Source organism: Enoplosus armatus, chromosome 2 (assembly GCF_043641665.1).
Source record: "Enoplosus armatus isolate fEnoArm2 chromosome 2, fEnoArm2.hap1, whole genome shotgun sequence".
Taxonomy (NCBI): Eukaryota; Metazoa; Chordata; class Actinopteri; order Centrarchiformes; family Enoplosidae; genus Enoplosus; species Enoplosus armatus.
In genome coordinates, this window is record NC_092181.1 from 10,016,759 (window position 1) to 10,043,268 (window position 26,510).

General features: G+C 42.8%; 1 protein-coding gene across 7 annotated transcripts in view; it reads left to right on the forward strand.

The window, feature by feature from the left end:
• tenm3 (teneurin transmembrane protein 3) overlaps positions 1-26,510 on the forward strand; it is a 203,523-nt gene that overhangs the window by 64,820 nt on the left and 112,193 nt on the right. For 6 of the 7 annotated variants that reach the window (XM_070913115.1, XM_070913124.1, XM_070913132.1 and 3 more), the window contains one exon: positions 24,265-24,532. In XM_070913115.1, coding sequence (XP_070769216.1) covers positions 24,265-24,532 — 268 coding nt within the window. Of the gene's footprint in view, positions 1-2,633; positions 2,832-24,264; positions 24,533-26,510 lie in introns of all 7 variants that reach the window. The other variant, XM_070913106.1, reaches the window with a different exon arrangement.

The window sequence follows — 26,510 nt, forward strand, 5'->3', positions numbered from 1 at the left end:
TGAGGTTATGCTTTTGTTGGAGATGGAGAGAGGAATATTTTCAGAGCGTGCCCAGCATGCTAATCACAGGCTAACACTGCATCCACAAATACCAATAAGCAGTAGGCTCTCATGGATCAGCCTTGTGGTCCTGTAACTAGTTAGAGTGCAGTAGTTTGCAACTTTGTGCTTCCGTTTTTGTGGGCGTTAAATTGGCCCTCGCTTGGTTGTCGCTCGCCGGCCCAATGTCCCATTCGCAACGAGTGTCGAATCTTCATCGGATAGCCGACAGTAGAGGGAGATGACACAAAAAAAAAGAGGGGAGTTTGATGGGGAACGGCATTCAGGCAGGAATGCGAGAAAGGTACCCCTGCAGAGTTTTTAAAACCACTAGCAACACTGTGGAGCAATGCTTTGACGTGTGGATCCCTGTTTTGTTTGCACGTACATGCAAATGCACATGCACGATACACATCCCGCCAGTGGTTTCACACTATTCCACTGATCTACAGGTGGTGGTAAGGTGGCAAGAAATGCCAACAATGGGCCGACAAAGGCAGGAAAGAAGAGAACTGCCTGCAAATAAAACATGCAGGTTTCAAACTTCTAAGGGTCTTTAAGTCTGCTAATATAATATATATTTTTTTATTTTCCTGTTGTCAACAAATGCCATGAAAAGACCAAAACCACCAATTAACTAATTCAGGTACTGTGTGTGTGTATCCACAGCCTGATATATCCGTGCAGTACAGCTCCAAAACGATTAAAAGCACTCACTAGAGCACCAAATGTGGATCCACTGCTGAAAATAGTCCCCAAACAAATGCACTATTGCCTCCTGATTGAGCAACGCTGGCTAAAAACTACTATGCCTTGCTGCTGAAGGAAATAGTAGAGTTTTTTTTTGAAACAGGAAGCTATATACTATATGCTATATTTGTGGCCTGTTTTTAAAGATGAAGAAGATATGATTGTGAATACTTTGCTTACACGATTTTTAACACCGAGCAGTTTTAAAAGATGGCAGTTTCTTGGATTTTCTGCTGCTGCTCATTAATATTTCACAGGCATGAGTAAAATATTTAATGTTCAAATATTAGATTACATTTAGCCATGTAACACAATAATGCACCACTCATTGTTTGCCCCAGGAATTTATTCTTGTCAGTGTGGAAAAAAAGAAGTCTTTTGACACGGAATAATAATGAAACTGCCCAAGGAATTCAAGCATTTTGATAATGGTAACGACGGCAAAACAAATCCAGGCATACTGATTAAAAAAAAACTGTAAAACTGATTAAAATGTCTCAGGACCATCAATCCAGGTGGAGGCTACCCACAGACAACGAGGGCAGTGCCGATCAATTCTGCACAAATTATGAAATCAAGCCAGTGGACCATATTTAATATTGCCCACATGGAGCACTAATCCCATGTTGTTCCTGTTTCCCCAGCAAAAGCCACCAGACTTATTTCCCCCCCCCCCCCCCCCCCCCCCATCCACGACATCACTCTAGGGGAAAGATGGTGGGGGTTGGGTATTTAATAGAAAATGCCACATCCGTGTGATTTTTCTACAGCATCTCAGTGAGAGAAACAAGCCAAAAGGCATTCTGGTAAATAATTAAACAGAGACTCGTGTCATGTTTTTTTTTTTTTCTCGACCCGTTTGCATCGCGCTGCTGTACTGGAGTTGAGCCTGAAACTGCCAAACCCCAAATGAATGTCAGGATGGGAAATGCAGGAGATGGCTAGAAGGGACAAAGACTGGCTGTGTGTTTGAAATGTCTTGTGTATTTCTCTACTCATGCCTGTGGAAAGCAATAGGTATAGGAGTGTGTGGTGTCCTTGACCAGGTGACTACTGGAAACCGATTGGAAAAATAATCGCAATTATGAAATCAACGTTAGGTCATTTGCAATATTTCAGTATCTCCCATACTCGTGGATGTGAGAGGTCAAGAGATTTTTAAACAGCTAATCACATTCTTTTTGTGCCATCACATTTGTATGGAATGCAAGGCTGCACCAGAGTTATCTGTCTGGGCAAAACACACACACACACACACACACACACACACACACACACACACACACACACAAGACTCCCAAAAACACAAACACGCACATGCACAACCCGAGAGCGGGGCCATTTAGCATTCAGAAGTCACTAAATGCCAAGGTTACCACATCGATACGCAATTGATTTTGCGGACTCTTGATTGTGAGTCTGGGCTCACACAGCTCTGCCCGATGCACAGACTCGACACCTTACCCAATTCCACAACAACTTGGACCAAGTTCCCTTGCAATCACAAATCAGCGGCAGCGGAGATGCAACACGGAATTTAATCAAATTCTGTCCTTGAAAATTGTAGATTTGTGGTGATGTAGCCAACCACGCTCTCTACGTGACGACGTGATATTTGGCTATTCCAACGTTGTCAGTTGCTCTGGCTTCATCAGTCTCATGCCGCAATGTTTAGTTACACCATCAGCAGACATCACCATGCTCCATTGCTCATTTCTTTTTTTTTCATATTTTGGTTACTCTGTTTCTTGCTACTTTTATTCATCCGTCATATTCATCATTCCTTTTTTTTTCTCCCCCCCCCCTCCCTCCTTTTTTTCTTTCCTGGTTGTGTTCTTTCACAGGTTCTCCAATGCCCTCCCCCTCCTGTCCATCATCTGTCATTGACCAATCACATCCACAATCAGCCAGTCCACATGACAACCCGTTGTTAGGCGACGTGGCTGAGCCAGATTCAGAGGAGGAGGAAGAGGAGGAGGAGGAGGAGGAGGAAGAAGGGGAAGAGGAGTATGCAGCCCGATTGTACTTACCTGTAACACATGGTAAAGGGACTTTAGTTATCTCATTGCTCTTTGCACTCTGAACTGGAATTTGACTGATTCATGGGGCACCATTCAACTCTGCTCTGAGACATTCATATGGGAATACATTTGATTGAATTGTATTTAAATATAATGAACATTGGCACTTATTCCCTCACATTGCCCCCCCCCCCCCCCCCTTGAAAAACAGGGCTTTGTCTTGCCAAACCCCCATCGGTCAAAACCTAGTCCTTTGTGAAAAGGCAGAATGTTATTATCCGTCTGTGTTTGGATGCACTTTTACATCCCAATCTAAACATCTCGCTGCTGCAGACCGCTGCTCATGTTTTGCCGTATTTCCTCCTCAGCTAGTAGGTCAATAATTGATTGAGTTGAGCTGAGTTGAGTTGGCTTCCTTTGTGACTGTTGTATATTGTAGACTTGCTTACTTATGACACTTGGCAAGCATCGCCGCATGGAGGCTTGAACGTCTGATGACTCCCGATGTCCTGCCAATGGCTGACCGCGATAGATCAGCCAGCCTTGGTGGGAGTTGGACCACTTTCTCCCTGCCTCGCTTGCTTACCAACATTTCCTTCCTTTCAAGTCTTACTTCTGTGGATTATCACACAAAACCCTAAATCTACTCTATGTCTGTCTGCAACAGACAGATATTAACACAGGAGACCATTTAGGTGTGGGAGTCCAAGGGAAGGTCAGCAATCTGTGAATTAAATGAGATAAATATAACTGCGACTGCTATTTTTCTTTTCGTTTGATTTTCAGTGTCTGCACAGGAAGCGGGACTGGGGGAAAAAAAAGACGCATGCGAGGCATTTTGAAAGTGGGGCATTTTCGAAAGCAATCTTCTGTAATTTAAAAACACTGACATATTTTGACGGCAGTAGCCATAATCAGGGGTGTATTACAACCACCCTCGCACTTCAAAGCTGTGTTAGTTGTCCTCGGAGTTTGCCTGACATTGTTGTATTTCCTCTCCTTTCTAATGCACCAAGTAAGGTTATGTGAGATTCTCCTTTCCCACTGCATAATGCAAGTTTGGTTGTGATTGTGTTTGTTGGCATGGAGGTGGTGCCAAGGTTTCCAGGACTGATTCAATTTGAATTTAAAATTCAGCCACGGTTGTTTAAACTTGGTCTTCCTCCGATTGGAGCCTCTGATTCTAGTGGGTCTTCGTGTTTTAGCGGATTGTACATCTGAGTTGGTTCGGGCAGACAAATGCTTTGCCAGTTCATCGGGCTGACGTCGGGTGGATCATGATGGAAAGGCGTGCTGGAGGGACATTGTAGAAAGACACGAACCCCATTGAAACTTGGGCTGGATCAATATTTCGCGGCGATAATGGGGTTGAATTCGATCAAGTCATTCAGATCAATTACACCAGTCAAAACGAGCTGTTGTGTTTTGGTCAGGAACTCCCTAAAAAGACATATCCATGGCATATATGGATTTTCATTCTTCCGTGACAGCTTTACTAGCAAACTATATCTATATCAGCACAGTTTGCAGACAATATTTTTCATTCTCATTTCAACAGTGGACACACCAAGGTTAGACAGCTGCCATTTTTGATCACATTCCTACCGTAAGAGTTTATTTGACAAGAATTTGGCATATTGAGGATTTGCTTTAGTTGCCACCAGGCCTGCTCCCGCTTGGCTTTCCACATGGCAAATGTTAGACTGCAACTTGAGGATGAAACCCTAATCTGGCTGTTGTGACCCAGTGGGGCCACGGGGGGCTGAGTTCAGCTCAAACCAGAGTGCTGATCTGAGACCTGTTTTTCCTGCGGAGGCTGACAAGCACCAGATGTCGAGTCATGGTGGCTGGCCAATGACCCTGGATCAGCCTTCTTATAGTTAGGGATTTGATAGGAAACAGGCTCTGATGGTTTGAAGAAAAGGAACGAAGGCGACCACAATTAGAGTCAGGCTGCATCAGGAGAGGAGAGATAAAGAGGGAGGAGATTAGGAGGGAAGGAGAGTGAGAAAAAGAAAGACAGCTGCATGGAGTGATGGAAATAGAGAGGCAAACAGACATCCCCTCATATATACATTGCCCTCTAAACATAATGAGAAACAGCCCCGAAACAGGGTCTTGAAATGGCTAAAAGGTTGTGTGGATATGTGTGTGGTCCTCTTTCCTAACCAACCAATGTTCAGCCAAACATCTAAAATATCACTCTCCCCACTTCCTGCACTTTTTAGACATGCTTTTCTTTTTTTCTCTCTCTCTCTCTCTCTCTATTTGCTCATATCGCTCTGTATCCTTTCCCCCACTTCTCTTTTCTTTGCACCAGTGATTTTGCGGGAAGTCAAGCACTGAAGCAAAGTAAACGAGAGAGGCCTTTAGCTTATATCGTCTTGCACATACAGACACACACACACACACACAAATGCAGAAACCAATCTTTTTTTAAAACTCCTTGTTTACAGGAGGAAGAAGCTGAGAAGGGGAGGAGAAAAAAAAAAAAAGCACATCTTCCCCTCAGAACACATATTTTTATTTGCTGTTTACTGGGACGACCAAGTGCCGTGTGAAGCAGTGGGAAATGGCACTTGTTTTTTGAAAGTCGCCTCACTGTCCTACATGGAAAATGGGTTTCAGGGTAGAAGCCACAGAACACAAAAGCCAAAGAGATACTCCACACCAGGCCCACTCATCCCAAACGATTGCGGCAGTGATACACAGGTGGCATTTAGGACATGAGGAGTGGTGTTTATTAAGTTGTTTCTCCACTCTTCCTGACCGCAGGACTATGCTTTCCCAACAGTCCGTATCCTCATCCAAAAACACTGGATTGTTTGGTGTGCAGTGTGTTTTTGGTTTTAAACCACAATAGAAATATTACAATAAGTTTGTCATTAACAATAGCTGCAGCAATAATGTTGTGGCATTTATTTTTATAAGATAATCTTCAAAACGGATCATTTCAATCGATGGCTTGATGGATTTATACTCAGAATTACGGTATATTATGAAGTTGTTAGCAAGGATGTGTGCATTTTGAGGGGCGGTGGCTCAATTTTTAATCACACACTTTATAAAATTGTATGCCCAAACACACAAATACATGCAAGGATACGTTACGATGGCACACGTGCCAGAATAACAATGACCAATTGAATTGTTGCTGTAAAAAATGCACTTCTCGTCCACGAATCCGTAGCTACTTCCAACTTAGACAGACACCCTTTAACGGACGGAAAGTGTACAAGAATGTTAGATGTTTCAGGTAATGATTCACCCGGCTGCTGCTTTGAAACCAGGTTTCTACTTCCCCTTGCTGCCTCCCTCTGCTCTCTCTCCCTCCGTCTCCGTCACCTCTTTGAAGAATGCATTGCTGTCACCACGCTACACACTCAATATGAACATTATGTAATCACTTATCAAAGTGGCGATTTTTTTTTTTTTTGGCTCGGTGGTCCAAGCAGTCGCTGAACTGCCAGTAGAAATCCAGAAAACATGCCAGTGCGGGCGCGTATGACCGCAAGCTTCTTCGCAACCAGCAGCAGGCCAGACGTCACCTGATGTTGCTGCCTTAACGACAGCATTGCACCCAATATGTGTGCACGTCCCCGGTTGTTAGTTAGTGTAATTTCCATAGAGCTTAAATACACCATTTTTCCTTACTCCAGCTGTTGGCAATTGTGGCAACCTGAAATTCAAACAATGCAGCATTACACGTGGAAATATGCCCAGAAAAATCTATTCACTTAATTTGGATGTAATCTGCACTGTCAAAAGTAAAAGGTAGTATCGTAGCACAGCGTGTTTTGGGAATATGCATTATTTATTTACTCATTCATTTGTTCAGAATATATGTTGAAGTTGGTTGGGGTGTCTTTTTGATAATCCCTTTTTTTATAGCCACTGAGAACATATAGTTGCCTGCATATCAAAGCCAGCGTTGTGCCACATCCCTTTAAGAGTGATAAAAGAAAGGCATGCAGACGTAGCGTGGATAGTGTGGAAGAAAGGTGTTTGCTGCTGTTTAAATTAAGCAGACTCTTAGAGCGGAAGTGTGACAGAGTCGCCTGACAACAAGAGCTGGGATGTTTATCTCCGTATCACTCATTCCCGCACATGCACTCACACACTAGCACAATATCTTTGTTTACAGTTGCAGGCTGAACAGTGAGCCTTCCCCCCCCCCCCCCCCCCCCCACCTCCTCAAAGTGCAACAAAGGGTGGGACACAGACACTGTATTATTTTATTCACACCGCTGCCTCAGGCTAAGGCTTTCCTCTCGCATTCTCCTTGTAGTCAACAGCACCGGGCAAAAAAGAAAGACAAGATCCAAGGTGGATCATAAACAAACCTGTTCATTATTGTTGAGGGTGACAGATAATCACTGAAGCTCACAGACAAGCAGAGAAGCAGTTTTCAGTCGCAGAGATTGGAGGCTCTCTCGCTTGAAAATCAGCTTTTAAACAATCCTTGCAATACACCTGTTTGTCTTATTATTGATGACTCTTTCTGGGTCTAGTCTTGCATGATCATAAAAAACAATACCAGTAAGTCACACATTGCCATAGGAGACTTCTATTCTGGTTTACTGTGGCTTATTGTGATTTACATTTAATAACCATTTGTACCAGTATAACTCATCGTGTCATCTCATTTCAGGTTATCTAATATGTATTTTGACAAGTGAGTTGCAGACTGGCTTGAAGAAATCCTCATATTACTGCTTGAGACAAACCACCCTCTGTTGTGTATCAATAACTTAAAGTTTCAAGCTGCCAAAAAAATTGTAAAATTGAAAAAAGGGCCATCTTAACCAACAATAATTAGCGATCACATCAAAATTGTCCATTATAAGACAATTTCCGATCAAAATGTCACATTAGATTCAGCTCAGGTTGACGTTTTACTATAGATAAACAATGTAGCGTTCATTCATACTATAATAAATACAGTAAGTAAGTACCAAACTGCATCAGATCTCTTTTCCAATAAGCTATTAGCTCCATAAATTGTTTTAGCCCAGCAGTGTCATTTGTTTTCAGACAAAGTGAACTGAAGAAAGCGTAATAGCTCGCCACTGCTCAACACAATACAGTTTGTCTTTTCTCCCCCGAGAGTGAAAAGACGCCGAAAACCCTCCACCGTCCAGCCTTTAGATGCCTCAGAGACGCCAAGGGCTATCAGCTTGGAGCGGAAAAGGCAGCAGGAAAAAAAGGAAAAGACACGTTTCTTTAGCAAACGATGGGATGACGCCAAGGCGTATTGACAATGTCTATACTGAAAGCAAAAGGGAGGTCGGGCCGAGGCGGAGAGAGAAACACGAATAACACTTAGTGCTTTTTACTTTGGGACCGAGTAGGCAATTCTCCTTAACACCAGGATTAATCAATGAGCCATTTAATGAAAGACAGGAAGGAGAGCGAGAGAGAGAGAAAAAAAAAAGAAAACATATTTTTTCCTCAACAGACCTAATCAATGATTGCGATGGCAGGAAGGGATGGAGAGAAGAAAGAAAGAAAGAAAGAAAGAAAGAAAGTATCCGTCTTGACACGAGAAAAAAAGAAATCAATGAGACTGAGGGAGAGAGTGGGGGACAAACTGCAACAAAAAAAAAAAGAAAGAAAAAAGTTATTTGAAAGAAAATTAGAAGAGAAGAGAGTCAATCATTGATCAGGCTAATGAACCTCAGGCTAGTGGCCGGTGGCTGGGATTTAAGCCTCCAACACACACACACACACACTTGGAGAAAGGCCACAAACACACAGCTCATGTCTGTGGCTGATTGCAGAATGGAGTCACTTAAGTAAATCAAAATGTTGTAGCAGACTCCACACAAAGAGACAGGGAGACGGAGAGAGAGAGAGAGAGGCAGACAAAGAGACAGAGTGGAAGGGAGATTGAGGGTGAAAAGACAGAGTGTGTGTGTGTGTGTGTGTGTGTGTGTCTGTGTGTCTGTGTGTGTGACAGTGCACTGTCCTGACCATGAAATGAGACAGATGGAGGAATATTTTGGAAATAATATACTAAGCCAGCGTATATTTCACGCACAAGTCCAAGTTCTTCATTTTGTTTTTTGATTTGCCCTCACCCTTGGTGCTGGGCTCTCATCGCTCCGCTGCTTTTCAGCTTAGCTCGACTTTATAGAGATTTGCAGGGCTTAATTGTGAATCACGGGTCATTTTCCAAGGTTTTTGCTCGGACGCGTTATTATCAGCCACATCTGTGAGTGCTAATCTTGGGGGAGGATGAGGGCAAATGCTGTGGCTTTGTGGGGTTTCACCAGGTGCTATTGACCCTTTTTAGTGCAGATGTCGCGATCACGTCGCGGTGTTGGCTGGAGGCAAAACACTGGAGACAGACACGAATCACCTCAAAGCAGTAGGCTGCATAACCTCCCGAAAATCATCGTCTCGCTCGTGTTGTTGGCTGCCAGAATGGAAGGAGTAATGGCTCCAAATTGACACATACATTGTCACATACGAGCTGCCACTGCCGGTAAAAAAAGAATCAAAGACGACTATGGTTAAACCTGATGAGACGAAAGGATCGGACCGAGGCGACTGAGGTCAAAACTGCACATTACATGAGGTTAAATAAAGTGTTGTCTGTAGGTATGGATAACGTTATGTGTCTGAAGGTTTGTCACGCCCACCTCATCAGAAATTGGGGAACTCTGCATTAGCTAACTTTGTTAGCTAGTCGTGTGGCCGGAGACAAAACTCATCTGTTAAATCTCAGTTTCTTTAGGTAGGTGTAATGCTAAATGTCTGGTAATCCTGTCAGATCGTCCATCCACTGAGTGAGCGTGTCCGGGTCGGCCAATCTGGCCCCCATTGGTAAACTTTGAGTTTAACCGTATATATTCAGCCATTGTTGAAAAAAAAACAAGCCAACAAAACTTGGTAGCTGGTGTAGCTTATGTGTTACAGGGAATTATTCTGCCACCACCATAATATTTACTAACAGAAAAGCGGTCTATAGGGTTTGTGATGACATAAAGTAGTTCAACTATAAAACTAGCAACCAAAATGATGTTTGAATGCAGCCAAATTGTACAATATGAGCAAACTAATATGATTGTTTTTTTTTTTAAAAAAGAAAAAAAAAGAAAGTGGCAATCGAAGGGAAGTTTCTGGTGTCCACAATTTACAGCATGATGTTTCAAGATGGGGATGCTGAATACATAATACTAACCAATCAAATACAAATGGAGGTCATGTCGCTCTTGCATTCTTGATGTGTTTTCCAGATGCACCTTCTTTAATGTTTCAAAGCACAACATACATGTATAACCCACTCCGGGGGGAAACGTTGGCTTTGCTTCTGCAGTGTGGATCGGTTATAAGCACAGATTGGGCCCAAGGACGCCAATTTACACACATCTGCTGAATAAGCAGAGGGCTCATGTATGTATGTATACACTTGGTACACTTTGGCGTGCAAAACAGGCCTTGTAACCTTAACCACCTTGACACTGCATGTGGCAGTTAAAAAATGTTGTGTCTGAGCCAGAGTAAATGGAACCATCGCCAGTGTATAATGATGTTATTTTCACATCTTTTAAATGTATTTGTTCTTGATGTTACTCAGAAGAATCGATTTCAGCTCTACCCCCCGTCAGTTAGCCTGCATATCGACCAACAATTCTCTGTGCCCAGGGTCTGTATGGAAAGCCTGTTCTTGTCTGTCTGGAAAAAGAAAGACTCGCTGCTGTGGATGAAATAGGTCAAAACAAACCTGCCATCACGCAGCTAATGGAAGCGGTGCAATTTCAAACAAGCTTGTCTCGGGCGCATTCAATTCACCTGAACATTTCATGATTGTAAATGACTCTTTGAATGTTCAAATTGATGAGGAAACAAGCAAGCTAGCAAGTCAAGACCTTGTTGTCAACACAAAAAAAAAGCTCCGTGAAATTGTATGTTGCTCTTGGGAAGAAAACCCTTGACTCTATGATTGAAAGCAGAAGCGATTGTAATTATACAATGGGCATGGTTCGGCGGTTGCTAACAAGCGGCTAAATGAGACTACAGACGTTGTCGTGGACATTAAACGTCTTCACGCCGAACACGGAAAGTCATCTACTCACCAGTCCGCCTTCACAGCCTCGTTGTGTCTATACTCTATATCTATCTGTCTGTATATCTATATCTGTCTATATTCTCTTCAAAGTGAAGCTCAGCGGTGGTGACGTTGAAGTCATGCGACCGTGGTGTAGTTCCTTTATAGCCTAACGTTAGCTTTTCACTTCTGCTGATTCCATTTACGCTTCAAACATCCTGAAAGTGGTGTCCATTTGTGAAGATTATCTCGCCGAACAAAACGTATCGTCAAACTTTTGTTTAGAGCTTCTTTTCTGCAATAACCTGAAATCCCTTTTTGTGGAGGGGACCAGGGCGGCGCTAACTTCCGGGTTGGCCTACAAAAACACGTCACCCCTGCAACAACTGTAACTCAACGTGAGGGAAGGATTGTGCTCAAGATTAAGATAAATAATGCTGACTGCAGTCTCTTGTGTCAGTGCCTGGTGATTTGTGCACCCAGTCATCCACCTCATCCTCCTGAAATACATTTTTTTTTGTGGCCTTTTCCTGGTGATTGTCATGATGTGTTGTGTCATCAAGTGAACATTGCTTTCACTTCACTGTCAGCGTTCTCGTGACTGAAAGAGGTTGTTTGTCAGAAAATGCAAACATCGATGTCGTGGTTTTTCTGGTGAGGACACGGTCCCAAGGGGGGGGGGGCTTCGATTTTAATCGGTCCCACACCCTCTCTTCTAGCATCACCCTCATGACAAACGTCTGCTTTTAGCCCTTCTGCCGGTAAAGCTCAAAGAAATTGTCAGCATGTATATGTAGGCTTGGCACTTTTAGTGTGGTAGTTATTGAGATATGTATTTGAATATGCAATATTTCATCTAATGCACAAACCAATAAAGCAAATTAGATTTGTGGAGAGAGCAAAAAAAAGGAATGTGATTGAAATATGAAAACAAAGAATAGGACATAGGTAAAAGTGGCTGTGAGGACAAAGAGGGATAGAAAACAGATGAAAGAGTAAAATAGAAAAAGCAAAGGAAGACCCAGTGGCTTAGAGGAACACAGTCTTCCATATTAACGACTTGGCCAGAGCGAGAGAGTAGAAGAACGGATATAGGGAGAGAGAGATGGGGGCGGGGGTGCACAGAGAGCTGACTTGGCAGGAGAAAATGAATGAGAGAACGAGGGCGAGAGACACAGAGAGGGAAGGGAGGGTGGATGAGGGGTCAGTGCACTGGTGCTACAATAAGGGGAGAGAAATGTGGAGGACATGAGAGGCTCTGGAAAGGCCACAGCTGCCTATACTAAATAACTGAGTGGAGGAGAGGAGAGGAAAGTAAGAGAGGAGGTCAGATGGAGAGGGTGGCGGGAGGCGATGGGGAGAAGAATAGACAGATGGAGGGGGAGAAAAGAAAAGATGGAAATCGAGCCGTGCCAAAGTCGGAGGGAAGAGAGGGGTTTCGTTTTTATTCTCTCCTGTGTTTATGTCCGAGAGGAAAAGAACAGGCGTGCTTTATCTCTTTGTTGCCATCGCTATCGCCACCATCAGTAGGTCTCTTTGCGTCTTCATTCTCAACCAAAATGAGCTATATTGTCACAAGTCTTAGTTTGCCACATTACCACAGCAACGAGGCGCCTGATAACATTCAAGGCAGCCATTTAAGGACTATTTTGAAAACTCTTCCCTCTTGGTGCATTCAAAAACACTCGGGTGTCAGATTTCTCTTTCTTTTTTTTTGTGTGTGTGTGTGTCAGTTGCCATCCCAAAAACGTGTTTTAATTACTGCCTATTGTTATTGTGTTATTTATTATTCAAATTTCAACTGCAAAATATGAAACTGAGGGTGCAATGCATGCTGTGCGTCGCAGAACCGGGACTGGTTACTACATTTCAGAAGGAAACACAGTGCTTTCTGTTCTTCACCATCAGCTAGTCCCTTGTAAGTTAATTAGTTAAGTTAACTATTATTTACATCATTTACATGCAATTAGCTCATCAAATCCGATAACCTGTTAAGAGCTCAAAGTTGCTGGTGTGACAGAAACTAGGTGATGGAAAGAGAAATTCCTTTGAAGCCAACCCATTCATGACAGCAGAATCAAGTTAAATATTCACAACATCTTCTTCAACCTTTTTTTTTTTTTAAAAAAAGCACAAGAACATGTGAAACGAGTAACACCATAAAACACTACAGGTTTCACAAAATTCTGCAAAAACATTTTTAAAAAAGTATAGCAGACCAAAAGCTAGCTGATATACATCAGTATCTGTAAACTGCTCCCTAAGAAGTGGTATCGCAATCAAACTGAGAAAATTGCACCCTTCAGCCTGCCTCTATCCGAAGAGGAGCCCGCACTGGATGTCCTGGCAATCTAAGCTCAGCCGGTCTCAATTCATTCACCTTTCCGCTCGTCACCGCTTCATGGTGAGGATGGGAAGTGGCAGACAGGCAGACAAAACAAGTTGGCACACAAAGAGATAATCCTGATTTTCTGCTTTTTTTTTTTTTTTTGTATGTGGGCCTCATGGTTCATTAGATATGGATATTGTTCTGCTGAAACCACAAAAAAGAACAATATTCAAGGCAAGACATTTATCAGACATTCTCTATTAAGCATTGGTGGAGTTGAGAAACATACGTGCTTCTTTGTAACAGAGGGGTAGCTGTTTTAGCATTGTGTGGAGAACTCTTATCATCCATCGATTCTGTGCGCTGGTGTGAATGAACCAAAGCTCTGTTTCTTAGTGTGTGAGGAGGACATAGTGGAGGGGTTCAGCTGTTATTGGTCCAGCTGTCTTTGGAAGGATTCCCTCACACATTGCTGCAGAGCAGACACGATTGAATTTCATTCTTAAAAGGACAAAGTGTGATTGCCTCGCCAAAGGTGACCTCTGTGCTATTTTTCTTATGCCTGTGATGAGTCTTTATAGGCTGCAAACCCCGTTGAAATTTGACTTGCTTGTTATGTTTCTTTGGGGGGGGCCCCCATCCACTCGACAAGATATGCGGAATGTGAAGACTCATTATATAGTTGTTATAGTCGTGCATTTCTCCCTTATGAGACGATCCGGTACACATCTAGATACATGGGCTACCATACATTTCAATACAGAACGATTCGGTGCGATACGATGCCATCTTAACATTTGTACTTAACATTTGTTTAATGTAGGCATTCATTTTCAGTGTTAGCCGCCCACGTGGCACGCGTCCTCAAACAGGACTCCAAAGACTGATCAAATAGGTGTGTTTAGATGAAAAACTAAGCAAAGGCATCTACGAGGACAGCTACGCATTATCTTGCTGTTTTCAACAGCCGCCTTAACTACGACAACAGCAGACGCATTCGGCTGAGAGTCGCCAGTTAACAGGGTCACTCGTGAAACCCGCACAGGTTTCACCATGCCGTCTCACCAGGTGAGTGTTGACATGTGTCCTCACACACGGCCAGACTTTTGTCCAATCTTCCTTACTTCTTATGAAATACAAACGCCTTCCAAACATGTTTTGTTTTTACCTCGCAAGCAACACGACGCTAACGCTACAGCGCTAAACACTAAAGAGTCTGCGCGTTGACCTTTGCCCTTTTTTTTTTTTTTTTTTACGAGAGTGGAGACGCTGTGCAGAATTAGCATCAAAGCTCCAGTCAACCGGATTCCAATTCGTATTGGTGAATTGATTAAAAGGTCAATTGTGTCATTTCCCCCAGGGGATCAATAAAGTATTTCTGATTCTGATTCTGATTCACAAACTACTGCAAGATCAACATGTTCAGCCTTCCCGGAGCAGTGGTTTCTAGTAGTGTCTTCCCTTGTTATCCACGGGATGTCACTTTTCTTTTCTCGTCTTAATTCACCTCATTTTTGAGGGTATATGCGAGGTCGCCCTTCGCAAAATCTCACGTCGAGCGCCAAAGTTCTGGGTCATTGTCTAAAATAGCAACAGGAGTTCATGTAGGTAACCGCTCTGAATAGACTATGTGGCCCCGCTTTCTTTATTTAATAAAATGTAGGCGGGTGTAGCTTAGTCTCCTTTAATTACACGTAGTGAAATCCCTTCCCAGGGCTGCTTATGTCTAAGAGGATTACTGTGATGCTAACGCTGCCGTTAAAATGGTCTCAGAGTACCAAATTGTCAGTTTTGCCCGACCTGTTGTTGTAGAAACACTGTGACTTGCTACCGTTTCCCTCTCACACGCTGTCCTCCCCATTATGTTTTCATTTCATGCTTTCTCTTCCTTCTCCTTTCCACTTTGCCTTAATACCTTCACATGCCACTTTTGGTTTTCTCCCCCCCCCCCCCTCGTCTCCCTTCTCTTTAAAAGGTGATGTGTATTGTCAGATGCAGCAGCCATGAAAACACCAATTTTACAGCACAGGAATTCAGGAACAGGAGTTACTCACACACACCCACACACTCACTCACCATCATCTTTTCATTCCTAACATTGCTGTTAATGTTTACTTCATCCTAATTCTAACTTCACCTCTAACACTAAAATAAACTCCTGTAAAAATCACAATTGTCCGCAGATGACCCGAGTGCCAGTTTAAATTTCGTAGCTGGGGATCAGAGCGTGGTCCACCTTTCACTGAATCAATTCAGGTTTTGCAGTTCATTTAGTTGTACGGTGAAGGTAATGAAGGGTCTCAGCTCTCAGCACTTCCCATGTGCTGCTCGTATTAATGTTGTATCACCTTTCATATGATAAAATGTAGCTCAGGAGTAAAAAAAAAACCAACGTGGTTGTGAGTGACCAAAAAGGCCAACAGCAACAGTCCTGATCCACTAGGAGCTCCAAAATATTGTTAAATTCGAAAAGTCTAGCCGTGCCATTCCTCGTGCTAAGCTGAGGAAGACCATAAATTAAGAGAGCTGCACAAGTTCAGTCTGCCTGAAAAAAAGGGTCAGTGCATTTTAGAATTCAAAGGGAAACACTTGGAAGGCAAGACTGAGAAGCAGCTATCCATTACAGAGTTAGCATTAAATATGTTTGCAGTGAAGAAATCTACCTGTACTGCTAAAAATAGCTCAAATAGCTGTTTTTCAGAAGGAGAGTCCTCTCAGAAAGGCCAGACAGAATCCGTGGCCCCTCATTTCGGGGGGGAGGGGGGGGGGGGGGGGGGGGGGGGGAGGAATGGGCGCCCTCCTCTAAAAGTCCAGACCTGACACATAAAGAGTGCTCAAACATTTCCATTGAGCACATTGATCGCGTGACAATATGTCAGTGTGTGTGTGTGTGTGTGTGTGTGTGACACTTACTGAGCTTTACTTTCTGCCACTGTCGGTTTTCAGAGTCTAATTAACCTGGTCGCTAGAATTCTTTTTTAGAAAAGGTATTTCTATATACAGATATTTTTGTCTCAGTGCTAGAATATTTTTTATTTGTGGTACCAAACTGTTCGACTCTCGCACAGGTGTTATATCTCCAAAACATCTGCAGTAAAATAACAGAGACGTGGTTAGTATTCATGATCTTTGTGGCCATGTAAGTTTGTCCCGATCCCCCACCCTCAAAAAACATCTCTGCAGCTCTCCCCGGTGTGTGGGTCATTGAGCGGAGAGAGAGGTACTCTCCACCTATACGCCCCACAAAGACGGCGCGTGGCTGGGGACAGAGGCCTGCCTCACTCCCCTCTCCTCGCTGGGTGTCCAGAGGTGGAATGAGTTTTCACGCTTCCTGAACAATGGGTCTCAACTCTTCCACTGACCTCTTTCACTATGTCGATGAGTCTCTTTATTTTTTACTCCCCAGGATCTATTTCTCTCCCTCGGAATCTCTCACTCCTGCCCTCTATGTCTTTGCCTTTTGTCTTGCTTTCTGCCTCTGCCTCTTGCTGTGCCTCTCTTTCAGTCCGTGTTGTTCTCTCTCTCTCCACCTCTTCGAAGCTCCGTTGACCGTTGTTGTTGCCTCTGGAACTTTTAATTGACTTCCTGTGTCAACTCCTGTTCTTTCTGCACCCTCCTTTCTTCTCTCCTTGTTCAATTTTCTATCAACAGTAATGGAGTTTAACACAAACCCTGACCTGAGCTTTAATTGGCCTACTTTCTCCGCTTGTTTTATTTATTTATTTATTATTCTTTTTTTTTTCATGCCATGAACATGAAGGGCTTGTGGTATCTCATTTCATTACTTTTGCACTTTAGTTTTCATTTGTGTTTACATACCACATGTTTAATCTTTGTTGCCGCTTGTCATTATTTCTCTCTTGTGCGCACCAACAAAAGGAGAGTTATTCAGGATCTGACACACAAAACATATACAAACATACATTGTGCTGTAAGCAATCTTTTTCGAAGCGTTTCCCATAACAAAATGTGTTATTGTTGCTTCTTTTCTTCTTTTTTTTAAACCCATCAGAGAACCCTTGAATAGAGATGGGGGGGTTTTCTTAGTGTTCACCGAAAATCTGAGTTGACACAAAAAGAGCAAAACCCTGGAAACACTGATGGGAGGAAATATATGACTTTTGACACGAATAACCTCTTGGCTCGACGACCACTCACCTCACCTAGGGCCGCACAATTAGCCGAATGTTAATCTCGATCACCATTTTGCCTTCCCACAATTAAGTGAACACGATCGGCTGCGACGTTAGCGCTTAAAGTGCTCGTAGAAAACCGCCAGAACCAGAAGAGTAAAAGACAACAGAGAGCAGACGGGGCAAATCGAAAGTCAAACGTCTGGAGTGGAAGGTGGAAGAGCTCGTCCCTGAGTGCAAAACACCACAATCTGCGGTCCCGACGAAAGCATGAAGGCATGAAAAACATTTGTCCTGTCCTACTGTAACCGCAGTATGGTGACTATGTATGTACAGAGGAATTCCAGGAGCATAATAGAAGCAGCCCCCCCCCCTTCTTTCTCAAATTCAAAGCTCATTTTACAGTATGTTTCTTCACTTGACAGTTCACGCGCACGGCAAAGTCCCTCTGGGAGGTGAATCAGCAACCATCTGAATTTGGCACTGGTGTGCTGTGGTGTGCTTGTGGTGTGCCTACGACCAACGGCAAAGTGCCTGCAGAGCAGCTGTAGGACACCAACAGTTCAATAATCATCTCATATTTAGATCGTGTCTATCGCAGCGGACACATAAAATGGTGCTGGCAACCATTTGTTGACACCTTTAGGTGGAACGCCGGCTCGGAAGATAAAAAAAAGTTCATTTTGATCCCAAGAAGAAAAATACGTCCAAAAAAAATGGTGAACTGTCCATTCAACAAACAGGGATGCTTCTGTATCAGTGTCCATGATTAAATGCAGTAGAAGCATACTCAAAGGGATGAAGCAGGCATGCTACATCTGGAGATGTTGGGAGTCAGACTTTTTACAATTGGTAACGCACATTTCACCTTTTCCAGACAGTTCTTTTTTACAAATATGCAGCTCATCACTCTTGTCTTCTCAGTTCTCATGCACATCACACCGAATGTACTCTCTTGCAATCTACCTGGGAAAGGATATTCTCTGCATGTCTGATCCACCCTGCCGCAGATATAGTTCCAGACATCCGGCATTCATTGATGATAAAAAGAATATCTCTGTGGGTTTGAGGGATGCATAGTAAGGTGGATGGTGGGGAAGTATGACGATAAACCGCTCTGTGACTGGAGGAGAGTGGCGGAACGAATGAAAATAGGCGCCCGGTGTCCCAATTAGAAGTTTATTACATTTTTCTTTTGTGTTTCGTTTTAGTCATGTTAGGTTTCGAACGTAAATTCAACAGTTTTGACAATAGTAATGTAAACACGCAAAATGGAGTTTTGTCGAGTTTAGGGGGCGGTCCAGTTTGAGTGAGAAAGCAAGTTTTTCAAATGTGAAAGGTCATCGGCCATTAAATGCATTTTGTGTTATCCACAGTTTAGTCCCCATTGAGTGCTGTAGCGTTGAATGCATGAAGAGAGAATTGAGAAATGCGTATTAGCAGTCGCAAAAAACGTAATATATTAATGATATATTTCATTTCATCCCCCATAGTTTAAATATTTTTGGGTGACACGGCAAAAAGGTCTGGGCGAAACACTGAACACTGATCCCCTATCAGCAGCTTCAGTTTAAAACTGTATCAGCAATGCTCTTGCGCCATTTGAACCTCGTGTTTTAAATGAGGTGTTTCATAATCAGGAAATTGGACCGGTAAAGCGGTTGGGTCCATTGTTTTTCTCCACTCGTTTCGGGAGCTGATGCAGAGGGCTGCAGCCTCTTCACAACACTGATTATTGCATGTTTTGTTTTGTTTTTTTGCTTTAACTGAGGGATTTGGAATTAATTTGAAAAGCTCATTTGACCAAATACCTTCTGGTAATGGATGTTGTTCAAGATTCATCTTGGTGGAAGTCATAGGCCTCTTACGATAAAGCAAAGTATTGTGATTGAATTGATGTGAAAGAAAAAGTATGTATTGTTCCCCTGAAAAGTACATGTAAAGAAAGGTTTTTCAATTGAGTTTAGAAGATTAGGGCTGCACGATTATGGCCAAAATGATAATCCCGATTATTTTGGATCAATATAGAGATCACGATTATTTATCGCCCTTTCACATTCAAATAAACAGAACACTGCTTTCACTTCCAGGATGTGCTACGTTCCTGCTCATGCACAAATCTTTGTTTGCGGTGTTTTGCGCTCTTTGCATATGACTTGCTCTTGCGTAACGTGACTTGCCTTAAACCCGAAATACTTCCGAGCAGCGGATAGTGATCCGTTTCGAGGGACTAGCTCTTTCGCCATTCCGCTCCAGGCATTTGACTTCCGTTTTGCCCTCATATCACAAATGTAAATCATGCAAAAAAGCAGTCCTGCCAAAAGTCTGACACACTGTATTTGCTAGATCATATTAAAAGAAAACTGTCTTCTAAACTTAACATGCCAGTTTGCAAAGGGTCCTTTGACCATGTTCACACCGGCATCAGAATGATGGGAACCTTTTCATTTGTTCCTGAAGTGTTCTATTTTTCAAGTGTGGAACTTTATCGAGTAATTTATGCATGCTTTCTTACTATCAGATTATTTATGCATGGGTCGCACTAGTGGACGCTACCTCCCGTCTCTGTGGTGTACACGGTTGGGTTCTACTCAGATAGCTCATGGTGGAAGCTGATTCCCTGTGAGAACACTGTGTGGAGAAAAAAAAGAAAAATGAAACTTTCATCAACCAACGATTTCATCTCTTTTTTTTTTTACTCCACTGATCTCTCTGGTCTCTTCGTCTATTTGCTCATCACTGCTGATCTGTCACACTCTTTTTTTCAGTTTTTTTCTCTGCTGATACACAAGCTCCGAAGCAACTTGAAAATCCAATGTGTATTGAAGTAGAGGGGAGGGGGGGGGTTTGAGTGTGTGTTTGTAACCTGATTGTTTATTGTCCTGCAGGAAATGGGACCTGGGGGGGGGGGGGTGGTAATAGACAATTGCCTGCCTCATTTTCAGATTTGCGGCCCAGGGAGGATTTAGCAATGGACTGTTTCCTCCCTGGTGTTTATTTTAGAACGTGGGGGAAATTGATTTGATCTCGACTAACTTACAATTTGTCCTGTCTCATATTTGTTTGCCAATACACTCTTAAAAAAAAATGCTTTGGCTCAACATCAAAAAACGAACGTAGCAGTTTGCATCAGTCCTTTTCGAGTTGTCACAACTAATTCCTTCAACCACATTGAGTCAGGGAATTAGCTTTTCCTCTACAAGCAAAGGTATTTTTAATAACCACTTATTTAATAATTGGCAGCATAAGCACACACTCTTAACTTGATTGCTCATAAGAATTAATTTGTTCCGCGTTATTTAAAATACATATTTAAGTGTAATTACTATAATTATGAACACACGTTTTTTTTAAGTTGACAACCAATGCTAAGCTATGCTAAACTATAGGGTGTGGTGGCTACATTGCACTGACTAGCGTTACGTGTAATAGTCTAATATATTCCATCAGCTGTATTAGCAGGTGTAGCCTGACCTCCGTACTCGAGTCCACTATTTGTCATGTCACAACTGAGAATATGCCTAAATTCATTGCTTCGGTAGCCCCAACCCTTAACTGTCTGACTTTGTTCAGGCATTTTTAGTGGGGGGGGGGGCTTGAAATCCTGAACTCGAGGTCGAGAAAGATTTAAGTTATCAGGCCAATTAAGTTACCGCGACTCAAATTTTGTTCAATTAATCAATCAAAGTTTAAATTACACACACTATCAAGTTGATGTAATTTCCAACGTTTATTTTGTCAACAAAAACTCATCAAATAACTTTGTCTGAAGTTTTCTCTGAATCAACAAATTGGAATTTTTATCTTGCAACCAGGCATTTAATTAAGTGGCGGTAATGGAGGAGTGCATATGCAACAGATGTTCGAGTGTGAATTAAAAATCAAATGAAGTCCGGTTGTCTCTCAGACATTAAGTGGTAGTAACACAGGGAAGGAACTTATTGAATGATCGGGGTTCAGTGGGTAGAAGCAAAGGACCGCCAGGTTCGCTTGAGTGCACGTCACACAACTTGCGGCTCATATTTGACGGGTAAAGACGAACCTGTGACCATGACATTCACGGTGTCGCGTTTTAATTGCTGATGAATGTTTCATTGACATCATCATTACCGTACCTGCACATATTCATCAATAACTAAATTGGCTGCCGCTTTTAGAAATCGCATGAGTAACGACTGTGGAAGCCATTACCAATGGCTTGGCACTACAGGATACAAATCAGACGTGAGACTACTTAAGAGACGATGCCAATTTTTTTGGGGGGGGCGGCAAATGACGATGAATGATTTATGTAACACTTCAGGGGCCATTTTCACACAACATCGGAAAGCTATGAGTAGCTCTTTACTGGATGATTTAGGAAAAGTCCTTAAAATAAGACCTGTGCCAGCTCTATTTTTAACAGCAGAACATTTCTGTCAGCTGAAGAAACCGAAAAAAAAAAAAAAACGAAAATGCTCTCCCTCTGTGCTCTCACATCACAGAAGAAAAGCAGTGGACTACGTGTTGTAGATGGTGTTAATACGTGTGATGCACGTCCAAGTTAACAGCGTCATCAAAAGGTGAAGACGTGTTTCACCAACCAGAAAAAAAAAGAAAAAAGAAAAAGCATGTCCTGGCATCAACACGCAGGAGATTCTCGGTGGCAGCTGGAAAATACTTGTCACTGTCAGTGTCCAGGCTGAACTGATGACTTCTGTATTTCCCTGGAAAGCTGCCTGAGGCTGCTGTTTTAGAGTCCCAGCCGGATGTCACCTTGGGGCACGATAGCTCGTCCCTGCAGGGCTGTGACTGTTCGCATTCAGGCCGGGATCGCATACCAGGGGTGGTCAGTTATGAGACTAACACGGAAACGGGGCAACTCTGTCAACCGTTTTCATTGTTTTTAGTGAGGTAGTTAGTAGTAAGTTGCTCTCCTAACCAACCAATTGCTGTGGACCTGGTCGAACAACATCACGCTCAGCAATGCGGTTCTTATTCCTCAGTTAGAGATGCCCTCAGAGCCCTGATGACAAAGCTCTTAGATTAAATACTTTATTACTGCCATTCTGACATTACACTCAGAGATATTTTGGGAAGATCCAATGGGGACACTGGTCCTGACGCATGAGTGAATTTGTCTGCTGCGCTAAGACAGCTTTTTGTCTGTCTGTCTGTCATATATCTCCCTGCCTCCCTCTCATTGAGATTTGTTATTAGGCAAACAGTACCCAGAGTGATGTGTGGGTGTGCGTGTGTGTGTGTGTGGGGGGGGGTAGCTTTTCCACATCGGAGCGAACGAAAGGTGTTTAGATTTACATTTACACAGATGTAGACTTGTTAATGATGCCCGAATATCACGACTTTTGTGTGTGTGTGTGTGTGTGTGTGTGTGTGTGGCACTCAGCATTTAGCCTTGAAGGTTAGCATAAGTGGAGCACTTACTAAGCGGCAAAACACCATATGGAGAGAGCTGGGGGTGGGGGGTTCCTCCACAACCCAAAAAAAAAAAAAAGACTCCCTCCCTTGCTGCTGCACATATACCTTCTTTTTTTTCCCTCTTTGCTTACTTATTTTCTCCTGTGAGGGCAGCGGAGAATGAATAACAGCAGGGCTGGGAAATGGAGACATGATGCTCTTTATGCAAATCAAATACCAGCATTGCCATTCATTTCCTTCAGAGCACCCCGAGGACAGAGAGGGAGCCAAAAAGCACGAAAAAAAGAAGAAAGCCACAGCAGGGAGAAGTTGAAGCCAGGTCAACTTTGAGCAAATATTTTTACAAAAAAAAAAAAAAGAAGCTGGGTTTTGTGAAGGCCAATCGCTGATCAGTATTCCGCCTGGCTGAGCTGAGCACGGCATTGGGTTACAGTTCTCACCAGCCTTGACCGGCCTGTACGCCGCAGTGAAATTTACATAGTGGTTAACATCCAAGCCCCACGGTCGGTGAATGCTGAATTTGACAGCTACAAGCTTGTCTTCTTAACATTTATGCAGAAATTACATGCTTTGCATTGATTTCTTTCATCACCGTGTTACGTTTGATTTAAACAGCAGCGATAAGAAATGCATGATATCGAACACCTGACTCTGCCAGTGGTTGTTTGCTCCGGGGGAATGGTGCCTTGGGGCTCAACTGGAATACAGCAGAAAGAAAAAGAAAAGGGCTGGGCGACGACGTGTGTGAACTTTTCCATCGTTGGTTCAAAATGGGAATTCAGAGAAAAACAGCGAAAGTTTTGCAGCCAGTTCATAGACATTTGTGCACCTTCAGAACATCCGCTCAAACATAACCTAATCATTTCACATTTTTGAGCCATAAATTGCCTCAGGGACACTCACGTGAAATGTAGTACACCGTATGTATGTGAATGTCAGAACATGTTTTGACCTCAGCGTCGTCGATCCGTCCATCTGTAGCCTCGGGGCTGATATATTTAGAGGGGGGCTGTCTCTCCCTCCGGTGGAGGTGCCGACGGTTATGTTTTCGTACAGTCAAGACGATCTGCGCTCGATTGGATGGTGAAATGTGATCTGTGATGGAACGTGGTGGAATTTCTCCTGTTAACTATGCAGATGTCTGTTCATGAAACGAGGGGCGAACTAAGTAGCAGCGCCCCAGGACCTTAACCTCCCCCATGTCAGTTGAAACAGCTTAGTTACCAATGGTAGCGCTACAACAAGACTCCGTGAGAGGCAGGCTTGGATATGAACTGAGTTGACCGCCTGTGTTGGATTCGCATCCTTTTAAAATGAAACCATTTTCTTTTTTACAATAAGTGCTTTAGAAAATGGATAGATCCTCTGTACAACATGAAAGCCGAGATTTTAGTTTATTAAAATCCAATGAAGCCTCAAATCCCTTTTCTTAAAATTCTTTCAATACATAAATTAGCTTTTTTCCGATGTAAAATTTCGCTCAGCCAGCCCTCAACCATGTTTCTTCTCTGTTGTCGACAGAACAACCATCCAATCACCACGGCTCCACCCTGCCTCCGGTGCCTCCCCCCCACCGCCAGCAGCCCTCGATAACGGCTCTCAACCAATCCCTGGGCTCCACACACCACGCTGGCCAATCCCTGAACTCCACGCGGCAGCTAACCCCTCCTACTGGAAGCCCGGCCCCCGTGGCCGGCCAATCACCCGCTGAGCTGCAGACCACGCCCCCTGAGAGCGTCCCGCTGCAAGACAGCTGGGTGCTGGGTAGCAATGTGCCTCTGGAAACAAGGTAAACTTGACTTTTTCCTCCCTTTTCGTCTGTCATATGCCATTTTTCTTTCTTTCTCTTAAGTCCTGCGTGTCCGTAACGTGACACTGAAGAGCCATAGCTGTAGTCACCAGTGTCAGCATTACTGTTTATGGTGACAGCAGCGATGGAGCGATGCTATTGACTGACGCTTAACGTGACAACTTGAATTTTTACGTTTCTGCACCAACACCAACGCAGGTGTCCTTAAGCAGGCATACTTTGCCTCTACATCCTGAATTACAAAACAAAGATAAAAGTACATTTTATGTCAAATCACAAACAAATAATGATTTGGCAAATGTAGCAGGTACTTTTAAGAGTTGTCACTACTGGCCGCAATATAACTTAAAAACATCCACAGCCAGTCGAACTAAAATGTTCTCGATAATAATGATTTAAAAAAATACATAACCTGAAGGCATTTTTGGGTCTGATTGACTCCTTTATATGTGTCTCTTCTGTGAACAGATGTTGCAATGAATGCTGTTACGCTGTAATAATGAGATGAGATAAGCAATGAGGCCAATAATACAAAAATAAGGAATCACTTTGATGTATGAAACGTTACTTAGAATCTAGAAAATGTCATGGATGAAAAATTGCAAATTGGGTTATTCTAATTTGAAGGGTAAATACGATCCTTTCATATTTGTGAAAATCCATGACTGCAGAGGAATACTACAACCAGACTAATGATAAGTTTTACTCAAGTTATAACCTGCAAGAAACGAAATGACCACTGCTGATGTATTCAAATGCTAAATCTCATTTCAACCCCTAGCCTTCACTGTCATTGTGCGAGGCAGCCACCGCGCGATGTATTTTGAACATCATGTGGAGTGACCCTCGGGAGTAAAACCAGTATTAAAATTGATACAGCATTGCCACTTCACCTCAACAGACCCTTGTTTAATTAAAAGGAAAAGGAATTGCTGGTTACCCTGTTATTTATTCATAAGAGATCTTGGCTGGATAAAAGATTGAAAGACAGGGGGGAATTGGTTTGAACTTGACTGTGGGAGGAAGTGAAATGGACACCCCAAATGTTTTGGTATTGGGAGGGATTCCAGTAGAAGAAAATGTGAAACATTGGCACTGAACCAACATACTATAGCAAATGATAAAGAAACTGTAAGTAGAATGAAATTGTGTATATTTCATCTCCACCCTTAGTTTATTTAAAAAAAAAAAATCTCATTCATAATGTAAAATTGTTGAGCGTTTCCTGTATATCATGATTTTCCCAGAATAGAGAGGGCCCTCTCATATTCGATGGCTATGGTTGGATTGTTCTTATGTAGGACATCAGTCACTGATAGGTACTAGCACAACTGAAAAAGTAGCATTTTATGACTTTGAAGGTCCGTAAAAGTGCATCCAGAAAGAGCTCTCACCAGAGATTTGCCAATATTTTGAAAGACCAACAAATGTTACGTAGGAGTGCAACATGACATGACACAGCTACCACCAATTTGTTTTCTACACTGTGTTCAGCAGTCACAAACAGAGAGGGTGTGTAACCCGCACGGTATGGGTGTGTATAGTGAAGTAATTCCAAGCTGTTGCTAGCTAGCTCACTTATGAATGTTCAGCTCTGTGCCGCTAAAAGTTGAAGATTGATTGATGGGTGAGATGTCTTACCTAAGCACACGTCATATTTTGTTTAACAGGAAGAAAACATGACTGGATTTTGACAGAAGACTACAAAGAAATTGCATTTTTTTTTTTGTATTTATCCGACCGAGGACGTGATCTTAAAGGGTAAAAAAAAGAAATGTAATTTCATCTCGACTTTTAACTACCGAAATAAGCTATGTAAAACAAAAGGGAACCCCATGTGGATCTGCTGCTCGCTATAAAGTTTCAAAAGAAAGTTGATCTGTGTCCTTGAATGCAAGCGACTGGTAGACACACACACACAGCTGTGCAAATATATTGGAACTCGCTGGTTGTTGGG